Source organism: Lemur catta, chromosome 15 (assembly GCF_020740605.2).
Source record: "Lemur catta isolate mLemCat1 chromosome 15, mLemCat1.pri, whole genome shotgun sequence".
NCBI classification, from domain to species: Eukaryota; Metazoa; Chordata; class Mammalia; order Primates; family Lemuridae; genus Lemur; species Lemur catta.
The window spans coordinates 39,528,838-39,548,107 of record NC_059142.1 but is presented as its reverse complement, the minus strand read 5'-3'; the positions used below and the strand labels follow the sequence as shown (position 1 = coordinate 39,548,107).

At 45.7% G+C, this 19,270-nt stretch overlaps 1 protein-coding gene across 5 annotated transcripts in view; it reads left to right on the top strand.

Moving 5' to 3' along the window:
* The window catches only part of STAT3 (signal transducer and activator of transcription 3), a 56,009-nt gene extending 37,832 nt beyond the window's left edge, over positions 1-18,177 (top strand). For 2 of the 5 annotated variants that reach the window (XM_045526575.1, XM_045526580.1), the window contains 16 exons: positions 1,103-1,261; positions 1,415-1,507; positions 2,301-2,360; positions 5,987-6,016; positions 6,116-6,209; positions 6,313-6,360; positions 8,229-8,312; positions 9,062-9,160; positions 9,254-9,389; positions 10,123-10,175; positions 10,402-10,496; positions 10,627-10,766; positions 11,258-11,470; positions 15,038-15,080; positions 15,366-15,478; positions 16,076-18,177. In XM_045526575.1, coding sequence (XP_045382531.1) covers positions 1,103-1,261; positions 1,415-1,507; positions 2,301-2,360; positions 5,987-6,016; positions 6,116-6,209; positions 6,313-6,360; positions 8,229-8,312; positions 9,062-9,160; positions 9,254-9,389; positions 10,123-10,175; positions 10,402-10,496; positions 10,627-10,766; positions 11,258-11,470; positions 15,038-15,080; positions 15,366-15,478; positions 16,076-16,131 — 1,516 coding nt within the window. In that variant the 3' untranslated portion in view covers positions 16,132-18,177. Of the gene's footprint in view, positions 1-1,102; positions 1,262-1,414; positions 1,508-2,300; positions 2,361-5,986; positions 6,017-6,115; positions 6,210-6,312; positions 6,361-8,228; positions 8,313-9,061; positions 9,161-9,253; positions 9,390-10,122; positions 10,176-10,401; positions 10,497-10,626; positions 10,767-11,257; positions 11,471-15,037; positions 15,081-15,365; positions 15,479-16,075 lie in introns of those variants that run through there. The other 3 variants (XM_045526576.1, XM_045526579.1, XM_045526577.1) reach the window with 3 other exon arrangements.
* Positions 18,178-19,270: the final 1,093 nt, after the last annotated feature.

Here is a 19,270-nt window from a genome sequence, read left to right as displayed (position 1 = left end):
TGCGACAAAGTCTTTTTTTTTTGAGACAGAGTCTTGCTTTGCTGCCCAGGCTAGAGTGAGTGCCGTGGCGTCAGCCTAGCTCACAGCAACCTCAAACTCCTGGGCTTAAGCGATCCTACTGCCTCAGCCTCCCGAGTAGCTGGGACTACAGACATGTGCCACCATGCCCGGCTAATTTTTTCTATATATATTTTAGTTGGCCAGATAATTTCTTTCTATTTTTAGTAGAGACGGGGTCTCGCTATTGCTCAGGCTGCTCTCGAACTCCTGAGTTCAAACGATCCACCCACCTCGGCCTCCCAGAGTGCTAGGATTATAGGCGTGAGCCACTGCGCCCGGCCTCGACAAAGTCTGTATTAAAGTACTGGTAGACCATCAAAGACACTGGTATTCTCTATTCTTGGAGATAGACATAATCAGCTTTGCTCCCTCTCTGTTCACTTTTTCTACATGCTGTGATAATATTTTGAAACATAATGTCATGTCCTTTCATCCACTGATGTTGATGTTAACTGGACATCGGGCAGTTCTACCCCTTCTCGTCATGCGGAGGGGCGCTAAGTTCCTCAGTGATGAAGGGGCCTGCCAAGCTTGCAGACAGTGGGCGGGGGAGCTGGCCCAAACCCAAGTCTTCTTGGCTGTCTACTCCTATTTTTTCCTCAGCCTGCACATTTTTGGTACATGTGGACAAGTTGGAATGAGGCAAGGAAGTGCCAAGTTCCATGTTTCGTGTTCTCTGTATCTGAGCGCCAATGCTTGTCACTTTCCAGTGATCGCTTCATTGATGCTTCCTCCTCGTGGTATAAATTGTAACATTTATTCTTGTACGCCCAGCCCTGCCTTAAAAACTTGAAATTAAAATTTAGAAAAGGCAAAATAAATTATCCTTTTCTTAATGCCACTGAACTGTCATGTACACTTAAGAAGGTTAAAATGGTAAATTTTATGCTATGTATATTTTACCACAATAAAAAAAAGTTTCCCTTTCTTATTCTAGGGGACTTCTTAGTGGTATTTCTGTCCATGGTATTCCATTTCCTTTCTTCCACTTACCTGTGTGCAGTCGTTTAGGTAGCTGGTAACTTGTTTAATTTATTGGCAGGATAACCTCATTAGCAGAATCTCAACTTCAGACCCGCCAACAAATTAAGAAACTGGAGGAGTTGCAACAGAAAGTTTCCTACAAAGGGGACCCCATTGTACAGCACAGACCAATGCTGGAGGAGAGAATTGTGGAACTGTTTAGAAACTTGATGAAAAGGTAACTTAAAACCCTTGTCCCTTTCCCTCCTCCCACCCCCACTCCCCAATGAAAAGAAAAATCACGTTCTGAAGTGAGAGATGGGCTGACTTCACAGGAGGGATGACGACCGCTCACTGCAGTCGCGTGTGAGCTCTGTTCTTTTTCCTTCAGTGCCTTCGTGGTTGAGCGGCAGCCCTGCATGCCCATGCATCCCGACCGGCCGTTGGTCATCAAGACCGGTGTCCAGTTTACTACTAAAGTCAGGTGGGCCACGGCACTTCCACGCTTTGGTATTTATTTCACTGAGGGACACTGGTAGGGTAAGAGCAGAGTTGGTGGCCGGGGTTATTCTTTCCAGGTGTCACAGGCAGTATTGTTGTGGGTGTAGAATTTGTTGGCATGATATCGACTCACTCATCGATTCTGATGTCAAAAGCAAAAGAACAGTAATCTTTTTGAGGCTACCCAGGCATGTTCCTATGATTCCAGGCCTGGAGTTTTAGGCCGTAGCTTTTCCTTCTGCCCTAGGGACAAAATAATGTCCTGTTATTTTCTGTTCTTTGAGTCTACTTTTCTCTGAGGATTTTAAGGGAAAGAGTAAGGCTTGGTGATGTAGAAGCTAAGAGGCCCCAGGGCAGGTGGGTGAAGTGTTACTTTCACACTCAAGTCAGAACAGGTATGCTGGGGTTTTGCCCTTCTGCAGTGAAATTTCCCTCCGCAGAAACTTAGTGCGGTGTGGGGTTTCAGGTTTAATAGAAAAACTATCAGGTGTAGAGCATGTGTTCCTGTAATATTTTTCATTAAATGTCTCTTATCATCCTTTTGTGAATCTCTAACAACTTTGTCCGAGTTCTTAGGCTTTTTTTCAGTGCCTTTTGGCCTGAAGGGGTTATGTTCAACTTGATGTCAACGATGGTATTGGCTGGAGGAAGAATTTGGGATTGTCATTTATCCACCTCTTAGAAATGAAGAATTATGATTTTTACATTTCTTCAACAAGAGGTTATGGGGGGAGCCTACTGACTTTTTTTAACTGGACTTTTTTTTTAAAAAATAGGTTACTGGTCAAATTTCCCGAGTTGAATTATCAGCTTAAAATTAAAGTGTGCATTGACAAGTAAGTACTCCTAATCTTAGCTCTTTTTCTTTCTTTTTTTTTTCAAATGAGGAACAAAGAAATGAGAACTTTGCCAGACACCATTTGAACTCAAGAGACTTTATCTCTATTCAGAGATCTTCATTTTATGAACAAAAGTTTTCAAAAACCTTGCAGTGCGTTGTCATTTACATACCTGAACAAAACCACAAAGCTGGTGGTACAGATTTGAGTTGTGATTGCTGTTGTGACCACCATTTCCTCTTTTTCTTTAGTTTTTTACTTATACGTGTAATTTATGCATATTATATATATTAATAGAACTGAGAATATAGTCGTGTGTTGCTTAATGACCGGACACGTTCTGAGAAATGCATTGAACATCATGGAGTGTACAGTATGTATACAAACTTAAATGATATATCCTGCTACACACATAGGCTATATGGTGCACCTCTTATTCCTAGGCTACACACCTGTGCAGCATGTTACAGTACTGAATACTATAGGCAATTGTGACACAAATCACTAGGTGATAGGAATTCATCTTATGGGACCACTGTCATTTTTTTTGTTTATTAATTAGAGGAGAGGAAAAGGCTATGTTGTTTGTTGGTTGGGACAGGGTCTTGCTCTATTGCCTGGGCTAGAATACAGTGGTGTCATCATAGCTCACAGCAACCTCAAATTCCTGGGCTCAAGCGATCCTCTTGCCTTAGCCTTCTGAGTAGCTGGGACTACAGGCACACACCACCATGCCCTGCTAATTTATTTATTTATTTTTTTTGTAGAGACAAGGGCTTGCTATGTTACTCAGGCTGATCTTGAACTCTTGGCCTCAAGCGATCTTCCCACCTTGACCTCCCAAAGTGCTAGGATTACAGGCGTGGGCTACTGTGCCCGGCCTAGGACCACCATCTGTATATGCGTTTGTCATTGACCCAAATGGTGCTATGCATCGCATGACTGTATATGGAAAGAATGGATCCACCCCCCACCCTTTTTAATTGTTCCATGCTTTATTTACCACATAATGAAATACTTTTCAAAATTTGATGATGCCTTTCAGAATTTAAAATACACATACCCTTTGAGGAGATTAGAAAAGAGAAAACTTATACTTATTTTTAGATAATGTAATTATCAGGAAATTTCATGAGAATGAACTGGAAAATAATTATTAATGAAATAAGGAAATTGACAAAGGTGGGAGATTTAATAAATAAATAATCGGTAATTTTAATCATGTATTAAAATTATAATAGAAAAATAATCTCACAAGCAATAGAAGTAAAAAATATATTGTGATAAGCTTAAAAATATTTAGGATCTATTTGAAGAAAACTGTGAAATTTTAGTGGGAGAGGGCTGTTTTTTAAATTGATGAGAAAAATCATATTCCTGAATTGCAGACTTTTAATTTTATTATAAAGATGTTGATTCATCCCAGTTAATGTAGCACCAACCAAAATGTCAATAGGATTTTTAAACATCTATAAAATGCTTTTCAAGTTATATCTTAGATGACAAAGTAAGCAAAGAATAGTAAACCACTTTATTTTTTTAAATTTTTAACTTGTGGTTAAAAAACACAACATAAAATTTATCATGTTAACCATTTTTAAGTGTGTACAGTTCAGTAGTGTTAAGTATATTCACATTGTTGTGCAGTGGGTCTTCAGAACTTTTTTGTCTTGCAAAACTGAAACTACAGCCATTGAAAAACTGCTCTTCATTTGTCCCTGGCAACTACTGTTCCACTTTCCAAAGAATTTTTTAAGTAAATAAAAATGAGGGGTGGGGGAGGGTGTGGTATGGGAAGCTTCCCTGACAGATATTAAAATGTATCACATAGTTCCAGTTACTAAATTAGAGTATTACTAAACTAGTAACTAGAGAAGTAGTAAACTAATTGGTCATTGAAATAAAATCTGAAGTCCAGGCTGGGCGATGTGGCTCATGCCTATAATCCTAGCACTCTGGGAGGCCAAGGCAGGAGGATTGCTTGAGCTCAGAAGTTTAAGACCAGCTTGAGCAAGAGTGAGAACCCATCTCTAAAAATAGAAAAAATTAGCCAGGTCTGGTGGTGTGCGCCTGTAGTCCCAGCTACTTAGAGGCTGGGAGGATCTCTTGAGCCCAGGAGTTTGAGCTTGCTGTGAGCTAGGCTGACGCCACGGCACTCTAGCCCAGGCAACAGAGCGAGACTCTGTCTCAAAAACAAAACAAAACAAAACAAACAAACAAAAAAAACACTAAAGTTCAGAAATAGATCTCAGGTTTACATTAAGGAATTAATATGTTTAAAGTGGTGTCTCAAATTGACGAGGAAAAGATGGATTATTTAGTAAGTGGTTTGAGTGGAAAGTTTAGAATTTTACTTTTTATAGTCCATCAAATTAAATTCTAGATGTATTTACTTGTTTAAAACAAAACTACTATTATGAGGGAAAACTTCCTGATAACAAGGACTGTCAGGTTCCAAAATGTGATATATAGAAGGATGTCTCCTGAATGATTTAAAAATTGATCAGTTTTCATCTGTAAACTCACATGGAACGGACTATTTAATAAATAATAGTGCCAGGCATTGTAGCTCACACGTGTAGTCCCAGCTACTCAGGAGGCTGAGGCAGGAAGATCACTTGAAGCCAGGAGTTCAAGGCTGCAGTGAGCTATGATCCTGCCACTGCACTGTCAACAGCCTGAGTGACAGAGCAAGACCCCATCTCTGAAAATGAATAAGTAAATATATAATAAAAAATTACTCTGTTTAATAATAGCTATTCTAAAAGCATAGGTTAATATGTTGCAGTGGAGATAGACTTTTTATACAATACTCAAAATTATTTTTAAAAAAGGGAGGACTTAGAAATGCGACCATATAAAAAACTATATATTCAAAAACACAGAGTTAAGAGTAAACACACCAGGAAGAATATGTCCAATTTTATCAGAGGGGGTGCTCTTAGTTACAGGTAACAGCACACCTTTACAGAAAACCCAGTGTGGCTTAAGTAATATGGAAATCTGAAACCCAGTATAACTGGAAATGCAGAGTTTGGGCAAGGTCCTGACGATGATGAAATCAGTGAGTGACTCAATGATGTCCTCACGGACCCAGCATCTCCTGTCTCTCTCTCTTCTCTGCTGTCAAAAGTGTCACCTGCTCTCTACAGTTCCCTTTTGGGTTGCTACATGGTTGCTTGTAGCAGTTAAGGCCACATGCTTCCTTATATGTGTTCAGCTGAAGCTATGGAATCTAAATTGAGCTGGGGTATAATTCCCTCCCTTTGGTCTGATTGGGACAATGTAGGTCGTGTCCTCACCCCTGCACCATTGCTGTGGCATGCTCTGTTCTGGTGAACTTAATGGTCAGCATTCCCCTGCAGGTGCAGACGGGAAGGATACTTGAGCAGAATCAAGGTTCTGTTAGGAAGGGGTTAAGTAAGTACTGGGGAGACAGTCAACTGTGCCTACTACTCTTAAGCATGTATAGGGCTTTATGTTGCACATATAAAATGTAACAAAATAAAGAAATTCCCAGGAGCACAGGAGTTTCCCATGACAGTAAATAATAGGCAGTCAAAGTAGGCTTTTGGAAGAAACATGGGACCTATTTTATTAACAATGGTCTGTGTTCTTAACAGAGACTCTGGGGATGTTGCAGCTCTCAGAGGGTAAGTTGAGCCTGGAGGCTTCCTTTTGTTCTGTTTAATCTAACTTTATCCTCTGGCCACTCAGTCACTTATGTGGTTGGTTTGTCTCCTGTGATTCAGATCCCGGAAATTTAACATTCTGGGCACAAACACAAAAGTGATGAACATGGAAGAGTCCAACAATGGCAGCCTCTCTGCAGAATTCAAGCACCTGGTATGTGGGAGGAGCCCAGACTCCCCTTCATGAAGGGCACCTGGGAGGGGGACAGGGTAGGGGAAAGTCTCACCGGGACAGATGGCTTTGTCTTTTCTTACAGACCCTGAGGGAGCAACGATGTGGGAATGGGGGCCGAGCCAACTGTGACGTAAGTTTTGTTGGGGGTGAAAGCCAACTGGGGAGAAAGAGCCCTTCTTATTGCCCAGAATTGGAAACATCAGCCTATTTCAGCTGTAGCCATTCTGAAAGCCAAAGTGACATGATCAGAAGTTACATGTGCCACGGAGATCTCTGGCTTGGAGCATTTCCATGATTGTTTGGGAGTTAGCTCCTTCCTAAGGAGAAGTGGAAAGTCCCTTGCTGAGTAGATGTCCACCCATTTGGCAGAAAAGGAGCTTTCCACCTTGCCGGGGACTTTCCAAATTCCCCTTCCAACTTCTGCCAGCTGATGCTGTTTGGCGTTTTTTCACTTAGGTGTGATAGATGGTTTAAAAGCAACAAACCTTGTTAACCATTAAACAAAAGCTTGTCTTGTTCTTTGTGCCCCTTATTTATTTTCTGCCTTTCATTAATTCAGATTATTGGATTCTTAGTATCAAGAATAAACTTTAACAGATAAATGTGCCCCCAAACTAGTTATCAGTCATTTAAAAAAATTGTGACACCTGTTCTTTTTCTGATGTTTATCCCCTGAGCCATTCTTCTATAAAATGTAGCAGTCCTTTAAAAAAAAAAAAAGAATTTATAATACTTGACAGTAAGGAGTGAAGTAGTCTATATGCAAAATGTATGACATGTTTATTTAGAAAAAGCAAGATGTAAAATATGTGATTAGTATATTTTAAAAATACACTACACTGTTTATGTGTATTCATATACATGTATTAAAAAATTCTGGAGGTATATACACCAAACAGTGCTTATGTATTAGTGCTGCTGTTAATATCTGAGGCTACTCTATATTCTCTCTGTAATATTTTCATTTTAAGGTGCATCTATTACTTTTATAATCAGAAAAAGTATTTTAAAAAGGAATTAGAATTCCATTTCTGAGAATTCACTGGTAATTCTTATTCAAAATAAGGTTTCCATATTGCTGATGTGACTAGCAATTATTACAGTCACTTTGGAAAACAATTTGGCATAAAAAATGAACATACCCTGTAAACCACACTGCCATTCCCAGGATTTTACAATAGAGAAATCTTTGCACATGTGTGTCAGGAGACTTGTACAAAATGTCACAGCAGCCTGATTGTAAGCTCTGAATACAACCCACATAAATACTTATCAACACTAGAATGGTTTGTGGTGTAGTCATGCAATAGAATACTATGCAGCTGTGAAAAAGGATAAATTCCAGACACAACCACATGGATTCATTTCACATTGTGCGAAAAGTGAGTCATAAGAGAATACATATGTATAAGGTTCACAATCATCCCAAACTAAACAATACCTACATTGTTTGGAGAAATAAATATGGTAAAGCTAGGAAATGATAAACCCAAAAGATAAAATAGCAGTTACCTTTTTTTTTGTTTTGGGACAGGGCTCACTGTGTTGCCCAGCCAGGTCTGGAACTCCTGGCCCAGGCCTGCATGACCATCCCCAGCTGAAATTAGCAGTTACTTCTAAGGGAGGAGGGAAAGGGAAAGGGTTGGGGAAAGCCCCCTAGAGAACTTCAGCGGTAATGGTTTCTTCTTTAAACTAGGTGGTGGTTTCACAGGTGTTCATTGTTACTCTTTGTGCCTCACACATTTTATAATATCCTATTGGATCTGTGTAATATTATCATACACACGGAGTAAAGGATTAGGCTGATGAACATAGCATTGGAGGGTGGCAGTGTTGAAGAGAGCATGTGCTCCATGGTGTGTCCCTGGCAGTTTGTGGTCACCCTGGTGGCTTCCCCTTCTTGCTGTAGTAAGGCTGTAGCATGTAGTTTTCCTCAGCTGTGGCTGTTAGCACCGGATGCCATCCTCTCTGAGGAAGAGTGTCCTTCTATTGCTGTAGGCCTCCCTAATTGTGACCGAGGAGCTGCACCTGATCACCTTTGAGACTGAGGTGTATCACCAAGGCCTCAAGATCGACCTAGAGGTGAGTTCTGCAGCAGAATCAGCGTGGGTCTGTGTGCAAGGGTGACTCAGTAGATAAAACTTCTGGTAGGTTTTTTACTAAAGAAAGTGGAATGATTACTGTTTGCTAAGTACTATGTTTATTTTTGCTTATTTTTCTCCAAAAAAATCCTTGGTATCCCTTCTGAGAATAAAGTCCTGCTATAGTGCTTAGAAGATACATGTGTACTCAGCTTTCAGCAAATTCAAGATGAAAATCTATACTCAGAAATTGATTAGGACTGACTTTATAAAGTTTGGGCAAAAGAGTCTTAGCAGCCAATGTTTTTATATACAGAAGATCGTGGTATTTATACATTCTCTTTTCCCAACTTTCTTGAATTTTAAATTAAGATATACCTGGAAAAGCAGGACTCTTAGTCTTTGATTTCTGAGACCTTTCTTTTCCATGGGAAGATACAGCTTCAATTCTTGGAGAATGCCTTCCAAGTCTTAGAAATAGGGACTCCATGACCGATGGGTCAAGCTTTGAGCAAGGCAGACTTTGTACCTGAATGTTCATGATCAGATAGCAGCCTGCGTCCTGTGGCCGGTGTTCAGCATTCTCTCCACTCTGGACGTTGAGCTGACTCAGTTACACTCCTCGCCTAGAGTTGGCAGCAGGTGTGGTTGGTGGTATATCCCTTTATTCTGAGCCCTGCAAGATATGGATGAAGAGACTTTTGAGGCAGCCCCCCTGCCTCCCCGACTCATTCCCCACTGACTCCACAGACCCACTCCTTGCCAGTTGTGGTGATCTCCAACATCTGTCAGATGCCAAACGCCTGGGCGTCAATCCTGTGGTATAACATGCTGACCAACAACCCCAAGGTTAGTGCCCCGTCCTCCTGTGATCTCTTGGTACTAGTGCAGGTCGTTAGCGCCATCTCTCATCTGAATGAGCAAATATGTTATTTTCCATAGAACGTGAACTTTTTCACCAAGCCCCCAATCGGAACGTGGGATCAGGTGGCCGAGGTGCTGAGCTGGCAGTTCTCCTCCACTACGAAGCGAGGGCTGAGCATCGAGCAGTTGACTACGCTGGCGGAGAAACTCTTGGGTCTGTATTTTACCTGCTCCTCCCTCCTACCTTCCTCAGAAAAGGGATCTGGCCCGTGAGGCTGTTCATTCAGGCCAGGTTTACTGAGCATCTGCCTTGAGCAAGGTGTCAGGCCGGGGAGGCAGGCCGCAGCGGCAGTTTGTATCCCAATGGTCATTTATTTGAGGTGGGAGACAGATTTCTTTTCCCCTAGTCTCTGTCTTCCTTGCCCTTCTAGGCTACCACTCTGTCTAACCTCAGATCTTTTAAGAGCATTTTAGAGGGAGCTAAATCCTTCACATTCCCTGTCCATTTCTTCAATAAACTGTAGGCTAGTTTTTAATTTTTCTCCCCTGGGGAAAAAAAAAGTAGTAGACTGTTTTATGTTCTACCCGTACTATAATTAGCTTTGTCCTAATAAAGCTGCCACCACCAAATATGACCTTCTAACACCAGCTGTCAGCCTGCTAGTGTGTGCTGCTGCTCCCAGCCCACCGCATGAGGCTGGGGAGAGCAGAGGGACTCGCTACACACCCACTGCCTCTGCTGTGCTATAAAATGCAGGCAGGGCATATGATGGGATTGGGGCGTGGGGTTTTGTTTGTGCATGGCATATACACGCTGGCGACCTTCACATACATGAGAGCCAGTGGTGTCATGGCCGATTGTGGGAGAAATGTGTGTTGTGTTTTAAGAAATACCATCTTGATTCAAAGCTGAAAATTCACTACATTATTCTTTTCTTTTCCTTCAGGACCTGGTGTGAACTATTCAGGGTGCCAGATCACATGGGCTAAATTTTGCAAAGTAAGAAATCTTGTTAAATCCTTGTGGTCACTTCTTGGGAGTGAGAATGCAGTCTGCAAGGTTGTCATGGAGGGCTCTGGGCTTGAAGGCCCTGCACTCTTGGTCCAGCGGTCAGTAGGGCCTGCCCGAAGGTAGATGGGCCTGAGGATTGTGATGCACTGTGCCCCAAGGAAGGGAAGGGCTGGGGCAGCGGTAGCCTTGGCTTTCTCATCATTCTTTTCTCCAGGAAAACATGGCTGGCAAGGGCTTCTCCTTCTGGGTCTGGCTGGACAATATCATTGACCTTGTGAAAAAGTACATCCTCGCCCTTTGGAATGAAGGGTAGGTTGAAACTCCTGTGTCTGGCAGACAGTGCACAGGTGTAACCAAGTCTCACCTGCTCTCTCAGCTAGCCAGCAGCGGGGGAAACCCTGTTTGCCCAAACAGTGTCGTACCTCCGCTTTGGCTCCAGGTACATAATGGGCTTCATCAGTAAGGATCGGGAGCGGGCCATCTTGAGCACCAAGCCCCCAGGCACCTTCCTGCTAAGATTCAGTGAAAGCAGCAAAGAAGGAGGAGTCACCTTCACCTGGGTGGAGAAGGACATCAGCGGTAAGCTTGGCTCCCCGACCCCACCTGGTGGCTGGTGTTGCCGCCTCAGGGCTGCTACTAGTTCCAAGCACCTACTGCCCCCTAGTGGGAGGAGATGGCCTCGGCTCCCCTGCCTCACTGAGACTTGGGGGTGACTTCTTTCCTCTGAATTCTTGCAGCGGAAGGATTGGTTTGCCAGTTTGTTTTGCTTGCTCCAGTGGTGGATGTTTGTCTAGAAATTTGCAATTTAACTTTTATTCTTCATCCCCTTTCTTACTTACCCTGTTAATATATCTTATGCAAGTCGTTATCTTCAAGTTTATTGCCTGTGACCCAACAGGATAGCCTCTTCCAAATTAGAAGGCAGCCTGGACATTTCTACAATGCCAGGCCACCCGGCAGGATATTCAGGGTCTCGAGTGCCAGGCTGGCCTAAGTCTTCCCCTGTTGAGGCAGAAAACAGTTTTCTCTGAGATTACCCAGCCATCTTTCCTTCCCGTATCCCATGACAGGTAAGACCCAGATCCAGTCGGTGGAACCATATACCAAGCAGCAGCTGAACAACATGTCATTTGCTGAAATCATCATGGGCTATAAGATCATGGACGCTACCAGTATCCTCGTGTCTCCGCTGGTCTATCTGTACCCCGACATTCCTAAGGAGGAGGCATTTGGGAAATATTGTCGGCCCGAGAGCCAGGAGCATCCTGAAGCTGACCCAGGTAGTTGTTGATTTTCCATGTTCCTGGCATTTAATTCTTGGGAAAAGTTGGAAATTGCAGGATCCTTCAGGGATAGACTGCATAACCTGTGGAATCCTTATTCCTCCCAATGGGAAAGAACTTTGTAGTGAGTGCTTTTTGGGTTGACTAATGGGATTTGAGAGAAGAGAAGAATCAGTCACTAGTCCCTGCCCTGCAGGGAGTGCATGAGTTTTAAGGGGGAAATAGTACACATGCCCCAAACATGCCCAAGACACTGGGAAGAGATAATGAGGACAGGGTTGCTTAGCACCAGGATGCCCAGCTAGCGCAGTGCTTGTTAGTAGACGCTGCAAGGGGTGAGACCCAGACCTCAGTCCAGCATACTTTCCCCCATCACTGAACCACGTATGTGGTGTCAAGTGACTGAAGGAACCCTTTCTGGAAGAAATGATTGTTAGCACCATTGGAGGACGGGGAGCATTGTGTTTGAAGGGAAAGACTGACTGGTTGGAGGGGTGTGGAGTTGGTATTTAGAATGTGCAGCTATTGAAAATAAGATTTCTCTCTTTTTTTTTTTTTTTTTGAGACAGAGTCTCACTCTTTTTGCCCGGGCTAGAGTGCTGTGGCATCAGCCTAGCTCACAGCAACCTCAAACTCCTGGGCTCAAGTGATCCTCCTGCCTCAGCCTCCCGAGTAGCTGGGACTACAGGCATGCACCACCATGCCCGGCTAATTTTTCTATATATATATATTTTTACCTGTCCATATAATTTCTTTCTATTTTTAGTAGAGACGGTCTTGCTCTTACTCAGGCTGGTCTCGAACTCCTGAGCTCAAACAATCCACCTGCCTCGGCCTCCGAGGGTGCTAGGATTATAGGCGTGAGCCACCACGCCCGGGCAGATTTCTCTTTTTTTTTTTTTTTGAGACAAGGTCTCACTCTGTCGCCCAGACTAGAGTGCAGTGGCACAATCATAGCTCGCAGCAGCCTTAACTCCTGGGCTCAAGGGATCCTCCTACCTCAGCTTCCTCAGTAGCTAGGACTATAGGTGCACACTACCATGTCCAGCTAATTTTTAAACTTTTTGTAGAGATGGAATTTCACTATGTTGCCCAGGCTCGTCTCAATATCCTGGTCTCAAGCCATCCTCCTGCCTTGGCCTCCCAGCGTGCTGGGATTACAGGGGTGAGCCACCGTGCGCAGCAAGATACTTTTTAACGTGTGAGAGGATATGTATTTATATGTTATATATGAATTATTTTACATTAAACTTATAGTCTCTGGGGCTATCCTCAGTGTGGAGGGGCAGCCCGGACCTGTTCCCGTTCAGCAACTTGCTACTTTGACTGTCTGGGTTCTCTGTCCAGATCCTGATGAGGAGTCTCTGATTTGTCATTCTTTGTCTTTAGTTAACTTTTCTTAATCATAGAGCCAGCAGTGGGCTCTTTAAAGTGATCCTTCTCTGCCCCAGTTGCTTTTTAAAAAACTGTTTTTGTCCAAATAGCACACGCATACCCGCACACACGTGAGCGCACACCCCCCCCCCCAATGTCCCTCCTACTTTTTCTGAGGAATTCCTTCCGAGGAATTTCTTGGGGTGGGGAAGAATGAGCCTTGGAAGAGGAAATTTGAGCTAACTGACAATTGACTTTCCTTGCTCCTTTGTTCTAGTGCTGAGTTTTGTTCATGCTTAGAAGAGTTTAGCTCTCACTTCCTGTCTGCTGCTTATCTCTCTGTCCACGTGTGCTTCGGTTGGGAGATCTGTTTATCAGCCCCTGCCACACTACTTTTTGTTCCTTCTGCAGGGGACATTGAGGTCCAAGTGCTGGTCGTTTTGACTAATTTTGCATTCAAGATCCCACCCAGGCTGAGGCTGCATCCTCCATTACCATCTCCCCTCCCATGCGCTGGGAGGCAAGGTCCTTTCCTGCCTGGAAACATCAGTGCCTTCCCAGGGGCACGGCGGGCGCTAATCACGAGAAAGGAACTGGTGACCCGAGTGGTTGGCCTGCCTGGTGGAGGGACGAGTGTGAGGAGCTGGCACCGAGGGCTCGGTGTGAGCCTGGCAGTGGGGTGCAGCTGGGGGCCCCGTGCTAACGTGGGAATCTTCAGGGAGATGAGCCTGCAACCCTTTCCTCTGTTTCCACTGCAAGAGTATTATGGCCTGAGACTCTCAGAGAGAGATCCCCTCTCCAGGGCTCTTCTCTCTGCCATACTTCTCCATCGAAAGCCCACACAGTATTTCCTTATGGCTTCAGGGGCAGATTCTGAGCCACGTACAAGTGAGATGAAGTGCATTTACAACCTTGCGTGAAGCCACACGTAAATTGGCTTTTAGCCTTAGTTCTCCTTTGCTTCTACTGTCCCATCTCAGGCTGAAGCTGTTTTTTCTCAGCTATCTCCATCCCTGGAGAATTAAACCCTTTTTTGTCTAGGGTGTCAGCTCCCCTCAGGTCTGGGTCAAAATGGTTGGATTTATAGAACTAGAACCTTGCCTCAGGAGTTCCTTTGGATTTTGCACTGAATTAATCTGTTTCTTTGCGAAAAATAACCTCAGATGGCAGTCCAAGAGCCGCTCCACGATGCCTTCTCTCAGATGGTCGTCATGCTTTCGATCCCACCATTTCTCTCTAAGCCCCACGCTTCCTGACTGCGCTTCTCTCGCCCCACCCTGCCCCACGCCTCTTAAGTGGTTTGTTCATCTGAATTCCCAGATTTCATGCCAGCGTCCCCAAGGCTCCTTGACTTCTTGGTGCAAGCATTCAGGGTCTAAAATTAATTTATTCTAGTCCTCATATTTCTAACTATAGAACAGGAATTATAAATGACAGGGATCATAGACAGCTGGCACCTCCTTCTTCCCCCTCCCTCTTATTTTATGCATGAGAGAGAAAGCTCCTTGGCCAGGTCTCTTAGCTATTACAGACATACTGGTCTCCTGTCTCCTAGCTGAATGGATTGTACTGTACCACAAAGTCATCTTCCCTGTATATATATAGAGGGTGCTTTTTATCTGATGATTTATCCAACCAGGCGGTTCTAATGCCCTCATCTAAAAAAGTGAGATTAGTGCTGATAGAAGGTCTAACCCTCGGCTTTGGAACCACGAGCATCAGCAGCCTCCATGTTCTTTAAAGACACGAGGATGTTGGTGTCTGTGCTGGACACCATGCAAAGGCTGCATAGGTTTGGCTCCTGTATGCACAGGAGTTATCTAAGAGATACGACCAGGCCAGAATAGAATCCTCAGACCACATGGAAACGGTTAAACGTTTGCATAATCTAGGGAAAGAATGAACACATGGGTGACATTAGTTTAGGCTCAGGTGGAACAAGGGTATGCTGAAAAGTGTCTGCAGCTCAGGAAAGCTTTGTGGGAAGAATTGAACTTCAAAGCTGCAAGTGCCTAGGACATCAAATAGTATACGATGGGGGTGGGCAACCCTGTGGGGCAGATGGAGGTTTCCAGACAATCTCTGTGTAAGGATGGAGTGAGTTTCAATCAGCCCTGGTGAGGCAGACGGCTTCCTCCTGCCCTGTACGCAGAGGGAGACCACAGTCAGTAAGCCCCGTTTTCTTTTTCCCAGGTGCTGCCCCATACCTGAAGACCAAGTTCATCTGCGTGACCCCGTAAGTGGCTTCCCTTCCCAACTTTGCCTTCATTTCTAATGTCCTCAGTTATCCCTGGGAATAGGACAGGGGGTAAGAGTTATCCTGTGCAGGGTTGGAAGCCCCTGGGCTATGTTTAGTACTCAAAGTGGCCTTGTGTGTTTAAAAAGCTTGAGCTTTTATTTTTCCGTTGGAGACCAGAGTTTGATGGCTTGTGTGTGTGTGTTTTGTTCTTTTTTTTTTTCCTCCATTGTGTCTTGTCAACCCGGCCCTTCCCCCTCCTGTGCTGCTCCCCATTTCCTACAGAACGACCTGCAGCAATACCATTGACCTGCCGATGTCCCCCCGCACTTTAGATTCATTGATGCAGTTTGGAAATAATGGTGAAGGTGCTGAACCCTCAGCAGGAGGGCAGTTTGGTAAGTATGTGCTTGGCAGACATTGTCCTACGAGGGAAGTCAGTCCCCTTTGTGTGGTGCTCACATGTGCAGAGCTAAGAGTTGGTAACCCAGAACGGTAGGGGAGGTTCTAGAGCAGCGCTCTCCAACAGAAATGGAACGCATGCCACGCGTGTAAGTGCAAATGTTCTAGTAGCCACATTAGAAATAGGTTAATTTTCACAACGTATCTAACCCAGTAAACCCAACATACTGTCATTTCATACTAAGACTTTGAAGTCCACTGGGCTTTTGACAGCCACAGCACGTCTCGGCTTGGACGAGCCACATTTCAAGTCAGTAGCCGTGTGTGGCTTGAGGCCGCTGTGTTAGACAGGCAGCCTTAGATCTTTAAACATGGAGCTGGGACTGCGTTGAGGCAGGAAGGAGCCCTTCCAGAGGGCAAGGCCCTGTAGGGAGAAGAGCAAATCTGACTTTCCTGAGCCTGCCTTGGCCTTACAGGGCAGGAGACTAGATAGCAGTGGTGGCCTGAGTCCTGTCCTCTGAGGGGCTGGGGGTGTGCCCAGCCAGCTGCAGAGGGCAGGCGACTGAACTGGCTTTCCCTGTCTGTCCCTCCAGAGTCCCTCACATTTGACATGGAGTTGACCTCGGAGTGCGCTACCTCCCCCATGTGAGGAGCTGAGAACGGAAGCTGCAGAGAGATAGGACCGAGGCGCCTACCTGTGTTCTGCCACCCCTTACACAGCCAAACCCCAGATCATCTGAGACTCCTCACTTTGTGGTTCCAGATTTTTTTTTTTTTTATCTCCTGCTATCTTTGAGCAATCTGGGCACTTTTTAAAATAGAGAAATGAGTGAATGTGGGTGATACGCTTTTATCTAAATGCAAATAAGAATGTGTTCTCTGAGACCGTGATCAGGGGATGTGGAAAGGAGGTGGCTGAGGGAGAAAAAGGAAATGTCTTGTGTTTTTTGTTCCCTTGCCCTCCTTTCTCAGCAGCTGTTTGTTGTTGTTGTTAGACAAGTGCCTCCTGGTGCCAGTGGCATCCTTCTGCCTGTTTCTGTAAGCTAATGCCACAGGCTGCCTGTAGCTACGTACTCCTGGCATTGCACTTTTAACCTTGCTAACATCCAAATAGAAGATAGGACTATCTAAGCCCTACGTTTCTTTTTAAATTAAAAAATAAGAATAATTAAAGGGCAAAAAACATTGTATCAGCGTAGCCTTTCTGTATTTAAGAAAACTCAGTTAACAGCCTCCTTGGTGCTTTAAGCATTCAGCTTTCTTAAGGCTGATAATTTATGTAATTCCCGAGATTGGCTTCAGATTAAACTCTTAAAAGACATCTGAAGCTGTGGCCTAGGCTTTGCTATTGAAATAGGAAGGTTTGGGGAGAACCTAAGCATTTTAGTCTTTTTTTATAAACAGATTTTTATTTTCCCCATAATATGTTGGCCTTTTGGTGGGTAAGGCTGGGCAGAGGGTGCCGACAACCTTACTCCCTGCTTCCGTGGACCTCAGCTCCTAGTTCGGAACGGAGCTGGGGCGGTTTCTGTGGGTGCCTTGCCAGGGCCAGGATGATTCTGCTTCCTTCCCCCTCAGCCTGCCTGACCGTGCGAGTGGCATGGAGCCTTCCAGTGTCTAAAAGGTCGCTTGTCCTATTGTTTTGGGAATCCTGGTCTCAGGACCTCATGAAAGAAGAGGGAGAAGAGAGTTGTAGGTCGAACATGACTCAGACTATGGGGCCCCAGCGAAGTGTCTAGTTGAGCTCAGGGAATACGGTTCTTACCCCAGTTTCTTGGTGATTCCCAGCAGCACCTGTAATCGCCTCTTTGCTTGGCCAATGCAGGGTGAAGGCTCACTGATAAACCCGAGGTCTGCCCCTCATGTAGGGGTATACAGCCGGCCTCCCACAGGGGCCCTATAGGTGAGGCAGAACAACCTATGACCTTCCGCATGGCCTATGCCTCAGCCACTCAGCTTGCCTTTACCGTGCATTTTGGAATACTTAGCATGTGCTAGGTTGGCCTCTCTGACCCAGAGGCATGGCTAAATTTGGTGACACAAAACCACTTTGCCTCAGTTGATCAGAGTTGGCATGGAATTCTGTTAGTTAGACCCAAATTAGCTAGCTTCTGAATTAGGGAGGAGAGGACCTTCTCTCTAAGACGAACAGGATTCCCCACGGCCATTGCTGTCCTCCTGCTTGGAAAGGGTTGATGTGTGACACAGAGTTCTCCTTTCTCCAGCAACACTCTTTAGTACATGATAAGCTTAACTCATAAGCTGACAGAGTATCTAGAAAGGTGAGGCTTGGGCTTACCATTGGGTTTCAGTCACAGGGATCTAGGGCAAGGGTTTGGGCTTCTCCGGAGCAGACACTGTCAAGTTCATGGCTGTAGGTAGCATGTATATCTGGTTTTAACTCTGATTGTGGCAACAGTTCTGAGAGGAGCTGAGACTTGTTCCCCTCCCTTAAAGAAGAGAGTCCTCAGGACCTGCCCGCTTTCTCCCCACCCCCGCCCGGCCCAGGCATTCCCGTGATCGCTTAACCTACCTACAAGGTGGTTTGTAAGCTGCTGTCCTGGCCCCTGCATTCAAATTCCAATGTATACTTCATAGTGTAAAAATTTATATTATTGTGGTTTTTTTTTTTTTTTTGTATATTGCTGTATCTACTTTAACTTCCAGAAATAAAAGTTATATAGGAACCATCTGATAGCATGGCAGCTCTGTCTGGCTGGTGGAGGCTCCCTTTTCCCCTGCAAGCTCTGAGGGGACCTCACACATGGGTCGGGCCTGGGCTAGGAGCAGAAAGGGTCTTGAGAGGAGGCGCTGCCTTAGCCCCTCATTCCTGAGCTGACGCAGGCCCCCCACCTTGTGTCAGCCACCAGCCTGGTACCTGGAGAAGCAAGGGGTCATAGTTCAGGGCCAGCAGTGTCAGTGGAGGCTTCCCTAGCCCCTCCCTCCCCGAGCTGCTGTGTCCTTCTGGGGTCAGATGATAAGCTACCTATAGGGGTTGGGGTGTAGATACTCCCACCCCAGCCCCCAGTGCCTCCCCTTCCACAGTTGGTGCCTTTATCACTTCAGTTCACGGTGGGGACAGCACGTAGACATTTCACTGGCTGGTCACCGTGGGGCCCTGGGCAGTGGGCAGTGATAATTCAGGGAAGCGGGCTGCGACCTCAGCTACTTCAGCTCAGCTTCTCCCCACCCCCTGCCCTCCAGCCAGCGCCATGGAGACCGGCGCTGCCTGAGACGTGAGCGCTTTCGAGCGCCTTCCCTCGCAGAGATGGAAGCGGAGATTAGTGCTGCGGGCGCCCGCTTCCCTCCCCGCCACCCCCGCCAGCCCCGGGCCCCTGCCCTCCTCCAGCGCTGAAGAAACCTGCCCGCAGGGCCTCACTCCCCCAGCCCCCACCCCAAGGTCCCCAGGGACGCCCCGGACTGGCTGCAGCTTGGCGCCAGGGTGTCCAAATGGGAGACTGGTCCTCCTGCCTCCACCCGGCCTCCCTCAGGGTCAGCTGTTTGAAAACACAGCAGCTGCTGGATGGTGCCACCTGCTGGTCCCTGGAAGAGGCCAGGGAGGATGGGACTGCTGCTGTGGTCCACACAGCTGCCCGGCCCCAGAGGGTGGAGAGCCACCTTGGCGCTGGCCCTCAGCCCCCAGCTTTGAGACCACTTACTGCGGTAGCTGCTGGGGAGAGGCCAGACCACGGTCCTGCCCGGCCCTGGGGTTCCTGTCTTTTCCTGAAAAACCTCAAGTATCCTGCTTTCTTGGGAAGATGTGGCCCCTAACCTAGTTCCTTAGCCTT